This window comes from Chelmon rostratus, chromosome 14, assembly GCF_017976325.1.
Source record: "Chelmon rostratus isolate fCheRos1 chromosome 14, fCheRos1.pri, whole genome shotgun sequence".
NCBI classification, from domain to species: Eukaryota; Metazoa; Chordata; class Actinopteri; order Chaetodontiformes; family Chaetodontidae; genus Chelmon; species Chelmon rostratus.
Genome location: NC_055671.1, coordinates 19758506 through 19776305, shown reverse-complemented (window position 1 = coordinate 19776305; position 17800 = coordinate 19758506). Strand labels below are relative to the sequence as shown.

Sequence of the window (17800 nt, the reverse complement as noted above, 5' to 3'; positions counted from 1 at the left end):
TACTAGTGTCTACCATCTGCTTTTTAGCGTATTAGCATGATAACATTTGCTAATTAGCACCAAACACAAAGTGCAGCTCAGGTCATTTGTTTTGCAGGTATTTGGAAATAAAAGGATTTGACAAAATAAAATGGCACCAGATGAAAAGTCAGAGGATAACCAAAGTTATCATAATTCATGCTGAGGGGAACATGAATGTCTGAACCACGTTTAATCAAAATCCATCCGTTAGCTGTAGATAATATTCAGGACGTTTGAATGTCTCTGTACTGTTGTTGTGTGACGCTGTTTCGTTGCTAAGGAAAATGAACGGGGGGGAAGTGCGTTTAATAAATGACCTGCAGACAAACAACTTCCCCAAACGATGAAAGGACTCTACTGGTGTCAGATAATGTAATCAAATCATACAGCTGGGGACATATTAATAAAGGACCTCATCTTACCGCTCGCAGGCCTTCTCAATGGCACGAAAGGTTCAGTGTTCAGTATCGTCTGAAGACAAAAACAGCGCCTTGTCAGACCAACAGTCAAAACGCCCCAAAGATATTCAGGTTATAAATTAATTCACATTTAGAACCGAAACTGAAGCTGTAGCCAGTGGATGTTTGGTATTTTTGTAGCAATTATCAAAACAGTTGATTAATTTTCTGCTGATCAGCTCATCACTTGGGTGGAGGAGGTGGTAAATTAGCGGCCGTGACAGTCATCTATCTGTATTATCTAAAGCTCAGCGCAAAGAGTGACTCTTAAAGCTAACCTGTCACTCCAGTCAGAAAAATGTATTCAGTAAAACTGCAAGATTTTCCCTCTAAACTGGACTGAAGACCAGATTTGGTTAAAGAAGTTTGTGTAGTTTGACTTTGTTAAGTCAGTGTTTCAGGATGTCGTTTTTGTGTCCGGAGCGTCTCCTCAGAGGCAGGAGCCACTTCCTCTTCCTGTCCCTCGTCTCCTGCCGAGACTTTTCTGAGGCTCTCTGTCTTTCTGTTGTTGTCTTTGTTAAAACACGATGGCTCCGCAGCCGAGTTCTGTCCGGATTTACACATTCGCAATAAAACGTCTGGAGGTGTTGTTCTTCACATTTTACCAGGATTTCTTTAAATAAGAAATTTTGAATATTTCATTAATTTAACCGCAGTGGTGGAATGTAACTAAGTACATTTACTCAAGTACAGTACAAAAGTACACATTTGAAGTATGAAATTTGAGTATTCCCACTTAATGCCACTTTCTACTTCTACTCTACTATATCTCGGAGGGAAATATTGTGCTTCTGACTTCACTACATTTATCTGTTATCTGACAGTTTTAGTTACAAGCTACTTTAAAAACTAATAAAGACAATATGATATCTACTTTTGAATTAAACAGCCCAAAAGTTTACACAAGCACAGGTGAAATGATTAGGTGATATAGCGTTATCATAAATTATCTGATGATTTTTTAAATTTCTGCAATGTTAGTTTGTAAATTTAAAGAGAGCACAACCACATTTGCAGGCTGGTACTGAGCAGAATGTGTCTGGCAAAGCATTTATGCCTTGTTTTGCAGTGGTTCACTGTCCCTGTCAAGTCAATTTTTTTAGCCCAATTTAACAAGTAACAAATTAGCCTTCGGGGACTTTACAATCTGTTCAGCACCCTGTCTTTAGAGCCTCAGATCAGATAAAGAAACAGGGGAAAACTGAAGAAAGCTCATAAAGAGCCGAGGAGGGACCCAACATCAGGACGGACAGACAGGAAATACAGTCTTTACTATATCCTATACATTTTCTTAATTATACCTACAAACACAAAAACATGGCTGAAACAGTTGAAAGAGGAGGAAAAGACAATGCAGTTGTTGTTTTTTATTATCAAGTGCTGAAACAGCATCAAACGTGAACACCTGAACAGCAGCCAGGTGTCACCTGCAAAGTACAAATTTTATATATTCCATTTGCTTGTATTCACCGACTCTGGATCAGGACATTGTGGCAGAATGTTAGCATGTTAACTGCACACATGCTAACACACCAAATGTTACTTGCTAACCGTTAGAATGTTAACATGGTAGCTGTTAGCATGTTAATATCTGAGCCATATGGATGGTAACATGCTAAGGTTAGCATGTGCTAATACCTACTGTGCTTTGAGCTGAACTTTACCACAAACTCAGATGAAAGAGACTGACGATTTTAATTATACTTGAGAATTTCCAATATACGCCTCTTCATACTTTTACTTAACTGCAGTTCAGAGACAAATATTGTACTTTTTAAACGACTACATTTATCTGACAACTTAAGTCAGATTAGTGATACAAATTATAATCAAACAAATAAATGATGACGTATTATTATAAGATAAACTACGACTATTGATTCCTTGGTGAGCGTAAAGCAGCAGCATAAATAAATGAGCTTCACCTTTACCAGCTGCAACACTAAAGGGATTATTGTTCTAATTATTATTTAATTATAAAGAATTATCACTAATGTGCGTTATTCTGAAAAAGGCCGTTATATACAAGGGTACTTTTATTTTTGGTACTTTAAGCATATTATAATGCTACTGCTGTAACTGTACTTTTACTACTAGTAAATTTGAATGCAGGATTTTTACTTGTATTTCTACAGTGCTAAGTTAAGGAAAAAATCTAAGATTGTCTTCCACCACTGCTGATTTTGATTTAGTTTTAGTCTTTTGGTGGCAGTGTTTATTAGCTAAAATAAATTTAGTTTTTTTTTTTTTTGGTTTTGCTAGTTTTAGTCAACAAAAGTCAAGTCAAAAAAGAAATTTCAGTCCCATTTGTGTCTTCTAAGCTTTCAGAGGGTACAGTTGCAGCCATCTTTGTCAGTCACCATGGTTACCGTGATCACATCCAAACTCCGAACAGAACCGCTCTCTCTTGTGAGTGCTCACTTAGCATTAGCATTAGCACAGCTAGCTGTTCTCTGCACTGCAGAGTAGCTTTTTCACTAAAACACCGTTGACTGTTTATGTTGAGAGAAGCGCAAACATCAGATAACATTGTGATATTTCTTTGTGAACATCTAGAGGAAGATTTAGATTTTTGACATTAATCCCGAACTGACTCGTTCCTTCTGACAACTCAAAATACATGGCTAACAGCTAAATTTAAAGTTACATCCAATGCGGCGTTGGCTTTTATTAAACGTGGTTGTGCTGCCTGTGTATTTTCATGTCTCAGCTGTTTTTTTCTGCTTCCTTTTAAATGCTCAGTGGATTGTTGATAAATTTAGTCCATAAATTATCAGAAAACTTTACTGACAGAGACAACATGACTGAATGTAAAAGTAACAGCAGCAGGTCCAACACATCCACAATCCACTTCTGAACAAGCTGTATTATTGGCCGGTGGAGGAAACTGTCAGACCAATCAGGAGCAACAGTGTGTGATCATCAGTGTCATCAGTTTAATTGTTAATTTGTCCATCTTTCATATTATCATTTAGCTTTATTTGTTATGAAAAATGCCAAACATTTCTTTATAGTTCTCCTTTCCAAAGATATGCTTGTGTTTAGTTGGGCCTCATTTTCAACATGAAAAAAATAATCAGTGCATATTTTTCATCACAGGTTTTGTTGATGAAATGAACTCTGATCTACTGCTCGTAAAATAAATTATGTAATATTGTGCATTGGGAATCTCTGTGGACCCACACCTGAATGATTGTACTGGGAACTCTACATAAATACATGTACTGTATGTAAAACCTGTGTTTTACACAATAACTCCTGTTAATCGTATCCAGGACTAGTTACTGCTAACAGCACCAACTGGTGGTTTTAGTTGCGGCCTGACTACTGGTTAAGTATTCAGTGAAAGGTTTAGTGCTGTAAACCTGAAGAAAAAGTCTGCATAAACAAACACTGCTGTTAAAAACCGGCTGTCCTGTCAGGAAGCCAGCAATGAGCAGCGAACATGTGAGTCCAGTTTAGTGTTGATGAGTAAGAGGCTGACAGAGTAAATAACCTCGTCTGTCTGTGACACAGCTTCATGATGCTGCTGCTCATCACCAACTGTTTAAACGGGAGGATGAACAGCATCTATGTGAGCTGAGGCTCTGAGATGATCACTGAAGCTGGAGAGGTTTCAGATTTCACTGCCTGGAGAGAAAAAATAAAAACCTGAGGCGGAACTGAAACAGATCAGCTGCTGGTTAAACAGTTAAACCACAGTTTTGATTTAGTCTCATCTCCAAAACCTTCCAAACCCCAAATCTTAAATAATGACAAAAGCTTTAAGGTTAGGGCTCATACAGTTTAAACATTTAGTGAATTTCTCTTCTCTTTCTAGATGTTCAGGTTGATACCACTCTGTCTGGACAGGCAGCAGACCGTTAGCTTAGCATAAAGACTGGAAACAGGGGGAAACAACTAGCCTGGCTCCCAACCAAGTAGTATACAGTATAATACACATATTTTTACTCTTCATTTGTACACAGCTGAAACAAACGAGACATGAAATGTTACTCAGTGAGGTTTAGAGGGGCTGTGAGGTGGAGTTTGGATGTTCTGTTTTCTCCGTTTTTCTGCTTCAGTTTAGTGTTTTGTGCTGTTCTGTACAGATTTTATTGTTGTTATGTGTGATTTTAAGGCCCATCTCGGGACAAGCACCACAAACTGGCTGAGACTCTAAATACAATAACAATAAGTGTTGGCACCAAAGGTTGGTTGGTTGTTGGTCCCTTTTTCCTATTCTCTGATCCAGGGTTGGCCGATATGATGATAGATACCGAATGACGGTGGAAATGTGTTCTTCGGGTGAGACGGACTTGCCAACCGCCCCCGAAGATATTTCATATTCTTTAATATATTTTAAAAGCTGCACAGCTCCCTTAATTTCCAAACACACATGTTACACATTTTTACTGTAAATTTCCATTTTATATATAAGATTCTAAATTTGCAGATTTTTTTCTTTTCTCTTACTATATTTTCTGTTCAGCACCACCACAACAAGGCAAATTCCTTGTATGCGAAAACCTACTTGACAATAAATAATCTGACAATTTTATGACTTTTACACGGCTGCTGTGGTCAGATAACATTAAACAATACTGCTTTTGAGAGGTATTTTCTTTAATCTTTAAGACGCTTCTTGTAGAAAACTTGTACTCTGCAGGTCTGGGTGAAATCTGTTGTCCCACTGCTGCAAAAATTGAGTTTTGAAAAAACCCCACTTGTATGAAACTTTCTGCTGCTGCAGAACGTGACGAGGCTGTCGGTCCAAACGTCATGAAGCTGCTTCACGGGCAGTTCTAAGATCACAGGTGTTGTTGGAATGATAAAAAGCTTTATCTCACCTGCAGTGCTGACAAAGGCATCAGTATCAGTTCTCACATAACGTTCATGAGGCTGCATGATGCCTTCATGTGTTCACAGGTGTCACAAAGTTTGAGCTTCCTTGTCTCCCATTGGTGGGTTTCTTTTCACCTTTTTTTTAAACAGAGTCAACACATGAGGCTCATGCTCAGTATCGCTTGTCTTCAGGTGGCGTGGCCACGATCACCTCTTTGCTCCCAAAGTCCCAGAAGGCCGTCATGTGGAAGGCCATGTTGGAGAAGACCACCAGGTATTCAAAGAAGGCAAAGAGGGTGTAGACTGGAGGACAGAGAGACAGGAAGTGAATAATGAGGATAATCATCCTGTAAACTACACAGCAATACTCTGATACTCACCTCCTGCTTCACAGTACTTGTTGTGGCGTCTGAAGAAGTAAGCAGCAGCCAGACAACAGCTGACGTTAAACAGGAAGAGACGTACCTTCCAGCGATATGATGTCATTTCCTGAGACAGACACAAAGAGAGAGAGAATTTAAATGTGTTTGATTTATAGAAAACTAGCACAGATGAAAGAAGCCAGAAACCTTTCTTCTTCATAGCAAGCAGGGTTTTATGTGTTTCTTTACAAACATTCTTTAAATGTTTTCAGTTAAGTCATGATGTCTTTAGATATTAAACATTTTACTGTTGCAATGCACAATTATTTTCATTCTCCATTAATGTGTGGGAACCCTGACAATATAAAATATTAATGATAAGAGGCGGTTCTCATTGAATCAGCTGGTGAAGGTTTCCTGGAAGCTCAGCAGTCACATGATGTGAGCGACCATATAGAGTTGTGGTTAAGATGTTGCCGTCACTGAGTGACACATTTGCTCTGCTGATATCGAAACAGGGAAGCACCAAAATAAAGTTAAGACAGAAGTTAAATTTGGAACTTATTCATCAATTTCCTGTTCGGCTGGGAGTGCCCAAACTGCAGTTTCACCTCATACTCTTCCTATAGCAGTCCCTGGACTTCTTCAAGTACTATTAATACAGTTCAAAGACCACAATCACCTAATTTCAGCCTCGACAACCTCCTCAAAAACCAAAATCCTCCTCAAGCACCGCAACACTTCCTTGAGAACTCTTTGGTCACTTCAAGTATGACAAAATCTCCCAAAGACCCCTAAAAACCTCCATGAGCGCTCCTAGAACCACCTCAGGGACAATCAGAACTTTGCAAAGGATACTTATATCCTCCTTAATAACCTCTAAGGCACCAAGCAACACTTCAAGCATACCCAACGTAATTTCAAGCACTCCTAGAATCATTTCAACACCATTTACGCTCTTCTGGGTCCACCAGAACCTCAAGAAGGGCACCAAAACCTCAAGACCCACACAATCCATGATCTTCAAGGGCCCCAAAATCTTTTCAAAGTAAAGTTTCAGACAAGTAAAAACTGCTACAATCACTCTTCGAACTGCCGCAACTGAACCTATGAAAGGAATCCTCTCGAAATCCTACTCAGAGACCACTAGGGTCAAACTATCAACACGTAGAGCTTCCTTATGGAACCTACAACCCCCTAAAGCACCTTCATAATTATAAGGTGCCTTTATAATGTCCTCAAGCACTCATTTAAAGTCCTCAAGGACCAGTAGAGTCACACCTGCCTGAATAAATCTGGATTAGCAGAAACCTGCTCTGTTAATGGTGGCCCTGCAGCACCCCCTGCAGGTGAAAACACTAATGGTTGATGTGATGGCTGATACAGCGGCTGCAGATTATCTGAGAATATTAACATTAATAAAGTATTCATGTTATAGTTTTTAGACAGTGAGTAGCAGCTTTCATCACTTCCAGATTAAAAAATAAACTGTTAAAAAATGTTCACGTTGTAGAAATGTCATGCGCCATCAAAAAACAATTAAAAATAGCTCAATATAAAGCAAAATGAAAGAATGATTCATTAGTTAATTATACAAATGACAGATTTCACTGGAGAGAGACAGTGAGGTGAAGACAGACAGCTCAGAGAGAGGATAAAGCTTTGTTTACCTCTGGGTTAACATAGTGTCTCCTGATCACGTGCCACAGTCTGCACGTAATGAGCATGTGCAGCAGCGAGCTCGATATGAACACCACAAAACCGTTTTTATGAACATCTGCAGAGAAAAACAAGTCATTAACACTTCATAAACACTCATTTAATATGAACCCCTGTATTGTACTTTGCACTTCACTAACATTTATCTGTCAGCTTTAGTTAGAAGTTACCTTAGCAAAATTCCATTTTTATGAACATATGAAATGTTTCTAAATTTGTTTTGTTATAAAGTACACTACCCAGCAGTTTACACTAGTACAGCTGAGACAATTAGTCAATTAATCAATTACTCGACTGACAGAAAAGTCATTGCCAACTATTTAGAAAATCATTTAAGTCATAAGAAACATTGTGAAGGTGTCGCTTTGGGCTCTGGTTAATTGTGACGACATTTCTCACTATTTTCCAAATTTGTATATACCAATCAACTGATTAATGGAGAAAATAATTAGCAGCTTATTCCATAATAAAAAGAATCATTAGCTGCCGTCCTACACTTAATAATTAACATTGAGCTCCACCTCAACCAACTACAACTGTAAAATCCTGCTTTTACATTAATGCATCAGTAATAATAATTTAATGATATCATATATAATAGTACATCAGTCACAGTCTGTGTTAGGTACTTTTAATACTTAGTATTTTCCTGATTATACTACATAATTTTACTGAAGTAACATTTTCAATGCAGAATACTTTTAACAGATATTTTTACAGTGTGGTATTAGTACTTGTGACAGTAAAGGACTGAAGTAAAGGACCTGAATACTTCTGTCACCACTGCTTTCTGACAGTAAATACATTCAGTAATAAACTCTTACGTCTGCTTTTCTCTGCAGTGATGATTAAACATTAATTACATAGCTAGAACTTTATAAACAGTTATATACACTGGTTTTACTCACTGTAGGTTTCGGTGGATGCCACATATGTGAGCAGCAGCAGGCCGGTGTTTTCGGCTAAGCTGCAGAGGAGAACCAGCACGCTTAGCAACAGCTCCAGCAGCCTCTTAGCGAAGCGGCTGCGGTAGAAGTTGAAGTAGGTGACTGCAATCAGGTAGCGCGGTGCTGAGTGCAGGCCAATGCAGCAGCGCCAGATGTAGCGCTCTGGTACACGGCTGATGGCCGAGCTGATGGATGGCAGGTAGTTTGACACCTGGTTAACAACAAAAAAACCACACACAGAGGCTTATTTCAACTCCTCTAACAAGAAAGACAGATCTCCTCAGAGAATTAATGTCAGTTTTTCTTTATTAATTCCTCATCTCATATACAGTTTGGCGATAATTCCATTGTAAAAGTCTCACATGCTGATTCAAACTGAAATCATACTGCGCCTCCAACAAGACTTTAAAATCCTCTAAAAAAAGTTTACCATCTCTGTTTTTATAAGTGGAAAAGATAAACATCAGATATGTGTGGAGCGACGAGGAGACTGTAACCTTCCTCATATTAATACACGAAACTGACAAAAAAAAGTCTGATTTCCATCATGTTGTCAAAACAAACAAAGGGACGCAGCAGCTTTCAATTAAACAGTTACAGTTCAGTTCTCTGTGCAGATTTTCCCATCAGTGTTTTTTTAACCATCTGACAACTTACATGACAGTGTGTGAATGTTGAGTCCTCAAAGTGATAAATGAGTGAAGTGAAGAGACAGGCGATGAGGCCGGTCAGAGGAAGCAGAACCGTTCCCACAGTGAAGCTGGTGAAAGGGAGCCGGATGAGGGGCCGGTCCCGGTCCAAGCTGCTGTACGGCCCCTGGAGCATCCTGAAAAACCACAACAGCACAGGATTGAACTGCCAAACCTGGGATTGATGGACAACCATCCCTACCTCCTGAGCCAACAATTCTTCCAAATCTCTTCCAAATTCCATCATCAGTCAGCACTTCTTTGATTAATAAATTCACTTCTTACTATATTAAATGTCAGGAAATAGCGCTACCATGTGTCACTGTTCTCTGATGTTTTACAGACCAAAACAAATAATTGATCAATCGAGAAAATAATCTGCAGATGAGTCGTCAATGAAGATCATTGTTAGTTGTAGCTGTTCATCCATAACACAAACAAACAAACGTCATACAGATTTGTTTTTTCTTAAGAATCATGATCAAGATCCATACTGAGTGGGATATCTTACAGCTGAAAAATCAACTTGCTCTCTGGTGGACAAACTCTGTAATGGACACCTCAAACCTGAGCATTTCTACACACACTGCAGCTGCAAATATATCAGTCTGCTTCTCGAAATGTCAACGTGAATGTTGGCAAACAGTATGAGTACAAAAGGCTTATGTTAACAATTGAACAATTATCCATTAAAGTACTTTATCTCAGTGAGACAATAGGCTGAATAGGTTGTTTACAGACTGTCTAAAGAACTGATCCATCATACACATGGAGTACAGTTCAGTCATAAATGTAATCTAGTTACTACTACTGCACAGATTATATGTATACCGAACAGTAGATCAGTTCAAAAGACTCAAGCATCATCTATAAATCAGCATTAATCTCTGTTGCAAAACGAGAACTTCTTAAACGTTCAGGAATATCAACGGAGTTTGGTGTGCTGCTCCCGTTCGTCTACACTGTTATACCAACAGCGATTTTTGGCCACGTGTGTGTTTACCTGTACAGGTGATGCAGTCAAGTGACGTTAGTGTATTTCCCAGGACCTGTCGTCACTGTCCACGGGCTAACAGTTTTAAACAGGATTCATCGTTTAACACTCACCTTTACAGCTCTCCAGGCTTGCTCGACCAGGTGCTCCCCTTCATGGCCATTTAAGCCACCTTAAGTTTGTGTTAAACCCAAAGAGCTAATCCTGTTGGCTCCAGGTTAGCTTCGGTAGCTGTTCAGGTAACTTAACATAGTTAGCTAATGCTAGCTATGAACTTCAGTCGGCTCTAGGGTGAAATGTGGTTTTTAAATCGTTAAACAGTTTTTACATCAAATGCACAACTTCTGAACAGCTGCTCTCGTCACTTTACTGACTTTACATTTCGTTTATTTTACTGTTAGTTCCGTTATTGTCTACCGGGGCGGGCGGTGTACTCTGCCCCGTTTCACCGGCATCAGGAAAACTACAAGACGAACGACTTCCGGCTATCGCAACCTTCACAATAAAAGTGTCACTAACGAACGTGTGTCATCGCTGCTTCTTCTTCTTCTTCCACCCATGTGGTGCACTACAGCCACCTACTGTATTACAACGGCTTCACAGTGGCAACAATTAATATTGCTCAACATGGTAATATGACAACACTTACCCGATACACTCATTGCATCCCGGAAAAAGACACATGAACCAAAACGTGTGATATGTCAGACAATTGTTGTGGAAAGACACCACCCCCATACGCTGACACCCACTGAGGAACTTCTTCGTCCATTTGAGGCGGTCTCACATCGACTTTTACTTATGGTACCACAGTGTGACGTCGCACGGGTGGGGCTTATATTTAGTTATCTGTTGAGTTCAGACATCACTTCTCTCATAATCAGAGGAGAGACAAGAATTAACTCTAGTCTTTTAATTTACAAATTAATTACTTTTAAACCCTTCCTCATCTGACTATGAAGAGACAGTTCAACAGGAGAGGACATCATGAGCATGTTTTTGAAGGTCACTTGAAGCTGAATGATTTGAAAGAGAAAGGACAGGGTTTGGAAAACCAGTACCTCTTCAAGGACAACATCCCAGCTTATCCCCGACCAGAGTTCCATGTGTCTCATCTAAAACACGACACAAACCAAGCTGGATTACGTGGCATCAGGGATGCTCATGGCTTCACAGGGTCTCTGCTGTGGTGGAGTCTGGTTGTGGGACCTGATGAGATCAAGTCAGCTGAGAAGAGGCTCCTGGAGACAACCTACCCAGAACGGACGGAGGAGCAGGCCCAGTCGCAGCAGAGCTTCCTGACGAAGTTTGCCACCTCCCAAGCCTTCAGTGAGACCTCCAGGCTGGGCTCGTACCGCTTCACCTTCCCCCTGGAAGAGCTGCTGAAGGCTTACAGCGACCAGGTACTGAGGGTCGGCTTAAGCTCGATCAGCGCTCGTTAGAACAAAGTGTTCAATCGAAAGTGAAAGTAGAGATGTGATGGATATTTTTCAGGGGTTACAAGTTGATCGATACATATTTCATTATAAATACGTACACGAATTGTTATTATTACTTTCATTATTGCTTTAAACACACAGTTAACTGTCACAGCTCTCGTTTCCTTTAACATGCTGTAAAAATAACTTGAGAAGTTTTCAGGACATTTGAAGGGACTTTGATGAACAAATTTTCTATGTACACTGAGGAGTGTGTCTTCCATCACAAAACTTTTTTATTCTTTTATAGTTTTGCTGCGGTGCTCAGCCCGTCATGCGGGTACTCAAGACCGTCCTGTACAAACAAGAAGTGATGTATGCCGTGCTGGTCCACAGCCCAGACAGTCAGGACCTGTTCTTAGACTATCCTTTGCTGACTGATGACTCAAACTCTGTCTGCACTTACAAAGATGGCTGCTTCATCTGGAGGTCAGAGGCCATGTGTGAGACACACAGGTGAGAAGTAGAAACATCAAAACCTTCTGAGGAAAATGTAAACAGACCAGGTCCTACTGAGAAACTACAATCTGAGACTGTTTAAATGTCTGGACGAACATTTAATATGTCTTTGTATGGCAGTAATAGAGAGACAACGTCATGACATCCCTTCCTGCAAACGTCTACAGCATTCGGTCCTCTCCGTCTGTGTTATTTATTTGTCATTTAGTTATTTATTATTTATTACTGACACTAACAGTCACAGCTGAGATGAGTGAAAGAGTTCAAATCTTTTGTTTTTGTCTCTGTTTGATGTCAGATACACTTTGGTCCTGAGGCATGAGGAGAAGCAGATGGAAGCGGAGGTGGTGCTGTCTCGCCCTCAGTTTTATGTTTGGGATAATGTCGCCGTCGCCCTGCACGTGGACCAACAGGTAACTTCACTGCTGTTCTTCTCACCCCTTTCATCCACTTCTTAGTCTTTGCAGAAGACTGAAAACATCACTCAGTTTTTCTCTCCATATCTTAAGTTAGATTAGTCGTGATGTTCCAGGTGGATCTGCAGATTCAGGTTTTTATGATGAATCGGATCCTCCGACTCAGATACATTTCACCAGCCAGTTTCTTTTCATTTCAGCACCTTTTCTCAGGTGAACCATGGCTTTAAAGTTTTGTTGTTTGGTGAAAAGTGCATCTGAACTTCCGTATTTTATTCCTGCTGAAACAGAAGAGAGGTCCCACCCTGTCTGAACATTCCTGCTACATTACGTCACCCTGACACGTCATGTGTTTGCTGTTTTGTTCATGTTGAGTTTGAGACTTGGACGTTGACAAGATATTTCACAAGTCGTAAACTTGTAACATTGATAACTCCAGCATGACATGAATGCACCATTAGGCATAGGCATGTTATCAGAGCCTCGTGGGAGTTGTAGTTGTTGAATTTGAGCAAGAAATAACAGCTTTTATCTTTGAAATCTCCTTTATAGTCCTGAATTCTGCTGTAAGATCTAGCCCTACAACCTCACCGCCTTTTTGCACTCTGGAAACATCTTTCTTTCACTGACCCTGCAGTTGTTCTGCTCGTCATCTTCTTCTGTTCTTTTTCTGTTCCAGGTGCTGAAGTTTGATGCTGACCGACTGAGAGAGAGCCTCAAGTTCTGTAGTAGAGCAACGCCTGCAATTATACCTCCATGGGAATTTGATGACTTCCCAGTTGCTGAAAAGGTTGTAAAAGAATTGTGGCCTGATTATCCGTCACCACTGGAGAGAGCTGAATAGCTAAATTAAAAGAAAAATGCAACTCATTGCATTGAAGAAATGAATGAGTTGATCAATAGATGGATGTCAATACCAATATCTATATTTGGTAGAATTAATATTTTAGAAATGAATGTACTACAGAAATGACTTTATTTATTGCAAAACATTCCTCTAACAACACTTTTAGATTTGTTCCCGAAAAACACCTCATACATATACTCAGAGACAGTAGAAAACAAAAATAGAGATGAATTTTCCTGATATTTTTAGAAACTTTTTATACAATTGCCTAAAATACTGAGTCCGACTTCTATTTCTTTGTTTTGTGGTATTTTATTTGCTTATCCTTAAGTTTCGTTTCCTGGACATAACTCCAAACGATGAACTTTGTTACAAAATGACTGAATAATACAGCATGTTACCCCTCATGACACAGCGGCCAAAACCGTATTGCTCCTCCGCCCAGCAACACCTGTTACCTGGACGAAGGTCCCTACCTATATAGGACAATGACCCCACAGCATACTGACCCCTACTGGCCCAATTAGTGTCTTGCATTAGCTATCTTAAAATGGCTCCTACAAGTACAAATAAAAAAATAATGATAATGAATAAATTACACGCTGCTTTTCTTTTTACAAATTTCAGAGCTTGTAATTTTTTTTTATTTTTCCTCTAAATACTTGTTATGTTAGGATCTATTGCCATTTATACACTCTGTTTTGTGTCGGTGCAGCAATTGTCTTGTTGTTTAATTATTCATTTATTAATTAAATGCAAAAACTATTATAAATGTAGAAGGTTGTATATCATGGTGTTAAAAACTAAAATAAAGATATTGTGCGGAAAAAGTACTGCAATGAAAATGTTTTCTTCATAAATCAATTGTTTGTTTGGTTTGTAAAGATGATGAAAATAGTGAGTAATGTCATGTCAGCCCAAAGTGACGTCTTCACAATGTTTTTGTTCAACAGTCCAAACCTCAACATTATTAAAAATACATTGCAGTTATTAAAATAATTCAAATAACTCTCTATTACATATTTGTACCATGTGACAACTTACATGACAGTGTGTGAATGTTGAGTCCTCAAAGTGATAAATGAGTGGACTGAAGAGACAATGAACAAAGAGACTGATGAGAGGCCAATCCCGGTCCAGGCTGCCGTACAGCCCCTGGAGCATCCTGAAAAAAAAAAGATCATGTGTTTGATCTCTATAACACACCGGACAACATCTGAATAACTGTGGTGATAAAGATCCCCGACAGGGGTCATAGGTCACAGGCACACATTAGGCCAAACATCCCACTCTGGAAATGTCATGACAGAAATATACATTTCTTCTTGTCAGATTTCTAAAGCTGTGCGTGCGGCTGATTCTTTTGTAAATCTCAATCATTGTAGAAATGGGCGCACGTGCACCAGCTTTATTTCCACAGGCACACTGTAAATGTACGTACCGCCTCTCATTACACCTGTCAGCAAGAAGGACGGAAAAGAGGACAAATTGCAGTTTAGCAGATTGTGCTTCATCAGCAGGTTCTTGAACATAACAGCTAAAATCATGAGTCACCTCTGCACAGCTGAGGCTGTTTATTGCGTCTGTGTCACTCATTCATCACATGTACCTGTAGACCATCCTAGAGCTGATATCTCAGTCATCAAAAAAAGATGGTCAATGATTGATCCAAACTGTGTGTTTAAAGCAATAATGAAAGTAATATAACAACAATAATAACAATTTGTGTACGCATTTATAATGAAATATGTATTGATCAACTTGTAACCCCAGAAAAATATCCATCACATCTCTACTTTCACTTTCGATTGAACACTTTGTTCTAACAAGCTCTGATCGAGCTTAAGCCGACCCTCAGTACCTGGTCGCTGTAAGCCTTCAGCAGCTCTTCCAGGGGGAAGGTGAAGTGGTACGAGCCCAGCCTGGAGGTCTCACTGAAGGCTTGGGAGGTGGCAAACTTCGTCAGGAAGCTCTGCTGCGACTGGGCCTGCTCCTCCGTCCGTTCTGGGTAGGTTGTCTCCAGGAGCCTCTTCTCAACTGACTTGATCTCATCAGGTCCCACAACCAGACTCCACCACAGCAGAGACCCTGTGAAGCCATGAGCATCCCTGATGCCACGTAATCCAGCTTGGTTTGTGTCGTGTTTTAGATGAGACACATGGAACTCTGGTCGGGGATAAGCTGGGATGTTGTCCTTGAAGAGGTACTGGTTTTCCAAACCCTGTCCTTTCTCTTTCAAATCATTCAGCTTCAAGTGACCTTCAAAAACATGCTCATGATGTCCTCTCCTGTTGAACTGTCTCTTCATAGTCAGATGGGGAATGGTTTAAAAGCAATGAATTAATATCTTACAACACTAAAATAAATTAAAAGTCTTCACCGTGGTTCATTTTGAGAGAAGTGATGTCTGATCTCAACAGGTAAGTAAATAGCACCCACACCCAGGAGGTGCGACCTTGTCCTGAGTAAAACTGGCCAAATGGGTACCTCTGTTAAGCCATCTTGCGGAATATTTTGCATACATTTGGATGGGGATGGCATCTTTCCAGAACAGATGCGTCCGTGTTTTAATTCATGCGTCTTTCTCCAGGCTTGTCTCAGATTTGTCTCACTGATTTACACTTTGTGCCACATTAATTTTCAAAATATGTGCACTCCAAGTACTGCTCAGACACAGACACGCTTCGTGCTTACGCAGGTGCTTCTGTGGCAACCTCAGCCTTAGACCACACTTCCTTTGGCACTCCTCTGGACCCATGTTCTTGACACGCATGTTTTCCGAGAGGATATGCAAAATAGAAACAAATGATCACACAGATAGAATAAACGTGTTGGCCAGTTGGATCCATCAGAACCTGAGTTCAACCAAAGCGATGGCTGACAAAAAAATCCTGCTGGCTTGTTTTTTGATGACAACTCCTGATCACTTCAGATTTTCAGCTGATTGTTCGAGGTCAAACTTTAATAATCTAAGTTTACCAACCCAGCAATCAATCTTTACTCAGCCTTAGACCACATTTCCTTCGGCACTCCTGCATTGCATTTGAAAGGTCGATTTTATAAATTGTCACTGGTCAACGCTTTCCTGCAGCGTACTGTGGCTGTATCAGAGGTAGTGAATTATTTCTAATTGGGCCAGAAGGGAGGGGTGCATGCATGTGCAGCAGCCAGCAGCAGGTGAAGGCTCTGCTGTTTCTCTGTAGTTTTACATTGTTTTTATCCCTGTTTTTATCATTATGGTTTATTGTGACCTTAGTGATGATGATGGTTATGGGGATGGTGGTGGTGATACTGAGAAACTAACAGCTACAATTATCTTTGGTGCATCTATTTGTGATATATGTGTTATGGTCTAAGTTTTGTTTTGCTTCTGTTTGTTTGGAGGGTGTCTGCATCCTGGGCCTCTGTTTCTCTCTACAGCACTGCAGGCTGTGGCTGGGGGGCGTGGCTGACCTACTTTCTGGCTGTGTGCAGCTGGGCACACCTGATGGCACTCTGCAGCCAATTCACCTCTCCATAAAGACCGGCTCTTTCTCCACTACTCTGCCAGATAATTCCGTCTCATTCGGTAGTGCCCGGTTCAGGTGGCTTTGTCAAAGTTCTCTGAAAGTTCTTCCTTTTCTGATCATTTTTGCTTTTGTGCTTTTCAGATAGGTGCCGCAGCTGCAGCCTGCAGAGATTTCTTTCTTGTTTGATTTTGTGCACCTTTTTTCTGTGTCTCTGGTGAGACAATAAAGACATTGTTTAACTGCCTTGACGTCTCCTGCCTTTTTGGGTCCAGCTTAGAACCCAGGCCTTAACAATATGTTCATTTACGTTTCCAACCCTGTTGTGTGGACTGAGCACTGGACTCCAGCTGCTCTCAGTTGTCACCTGTAGCAAATAAAGCACAGAGGAAAACTTTGCTTTTAAGATTACAAGGTAAACCTTAAGGTAAACCTAATGTCAAAAATCATACGTTTTTACTGTCTTTAGGATGATGTGGAAACACTTAAAGTGTAAATATATATTTAATAAGGAAGTAAGAGAGATCTGACACATAAGAACATTCAAAATCAATTTCTAATATTCACAAAGACAAAATAAAACAGGACCAGAGAAATGTCCCATGTTTACTGTATAAATCCTACACTTGCCCTTATGACACTTTCTTTAATTGTGAAATGTGAATGCAAGCATTTTAAAATTAAAGTTAAAATCATCTTCACAATAATATGCTGCATTCAGTTAAACAGTTTTCAGAGGATATGAGTACTTTTACTTTTAATACTAGTACATTTTCCTCTTTATACTTACATACTTTTACTTAAGTAAAGTTGCAAATACAGGGCTTTTCCTTACTGTTAGTACTTTTGCAGTGTGGTATTTGTACTTTTACTGAAGTAAAGGATCTGATACTTCCTCCACCACTGTCTGTTTACATGTTTCCTGGGTCACTTATTATTCAGTGAATTTTAATACTCCAGTGACGACCAGCAGGTGGCAGCATCATTATCTGATTGATTTCTGACTCAGGAGAAAATCAGCAACTTCATCACGTTCAGTCCGCAGCACACATTGCACACATTATTGATCGTTTGTCGTGA

At 39.9% G+C, this 17800-nt stretch overlaps 2 protein-coding genes across 3 annotated transcripts; one reads left to right on the top strand and one right to left on the bottom strand.

Moving 5' to 3' along the window:
• Nucleotides 1-2687: 2687 nt before the first annotated feature.
• Nucleotides 2688-10871, bottom strand: pgap2 (post-GPI attachment to proteins 2). Of its 2 annotated transcripts, none has more exons than XM_041952211.1 (6): nt 10664-10871; nt 8989-9157; nt 8293-8542; nt 7336-7442; nt 5684-5792; nt 2688-5606 (listed from the first exon to the last, which is right to left on the bottom strand). In XM_041952211.1, exons 1-6 carry the CDS (start codon nt 10750-10752, stop codon nt 5476-5478), a joined length of 855 nt encoding a protein of 284 aa, XP_041808145.1. In that variant the 5' UTR covers nt 10753-10871; the 3' UTR covers nt 2688-5475. The 2 variants fall into 2 exon arrangements, with proteins under 2 accessions (XP_041808145.1, XP_041808146.1); XM_041952212.1 differs by lacking the exon at nt 10664-10871 and adding an exon at nt 10128-10546.
• Nucleotides 10867-14047, top strand: LOC121617149. The gene is made up of 4 exons (XM_041952210.1): nt 10867-11417; nt 11743-11948; nt 12250-12364; nt 13047-14047. The coding sequence occupies exons 1-4, from the start codon at nt 10971-10973 to the stop codon at nt 13209-13211; spliced, it is 933 nt and encodes a 310-aa protein (XP_041808144.1). The 5' UTR covers nt 10867-10970; the 3' UTR covers nt 13212-14047.
• The last annotated feature ends 3753 nt before the right edge of the window (nt 14048-17800 follow it).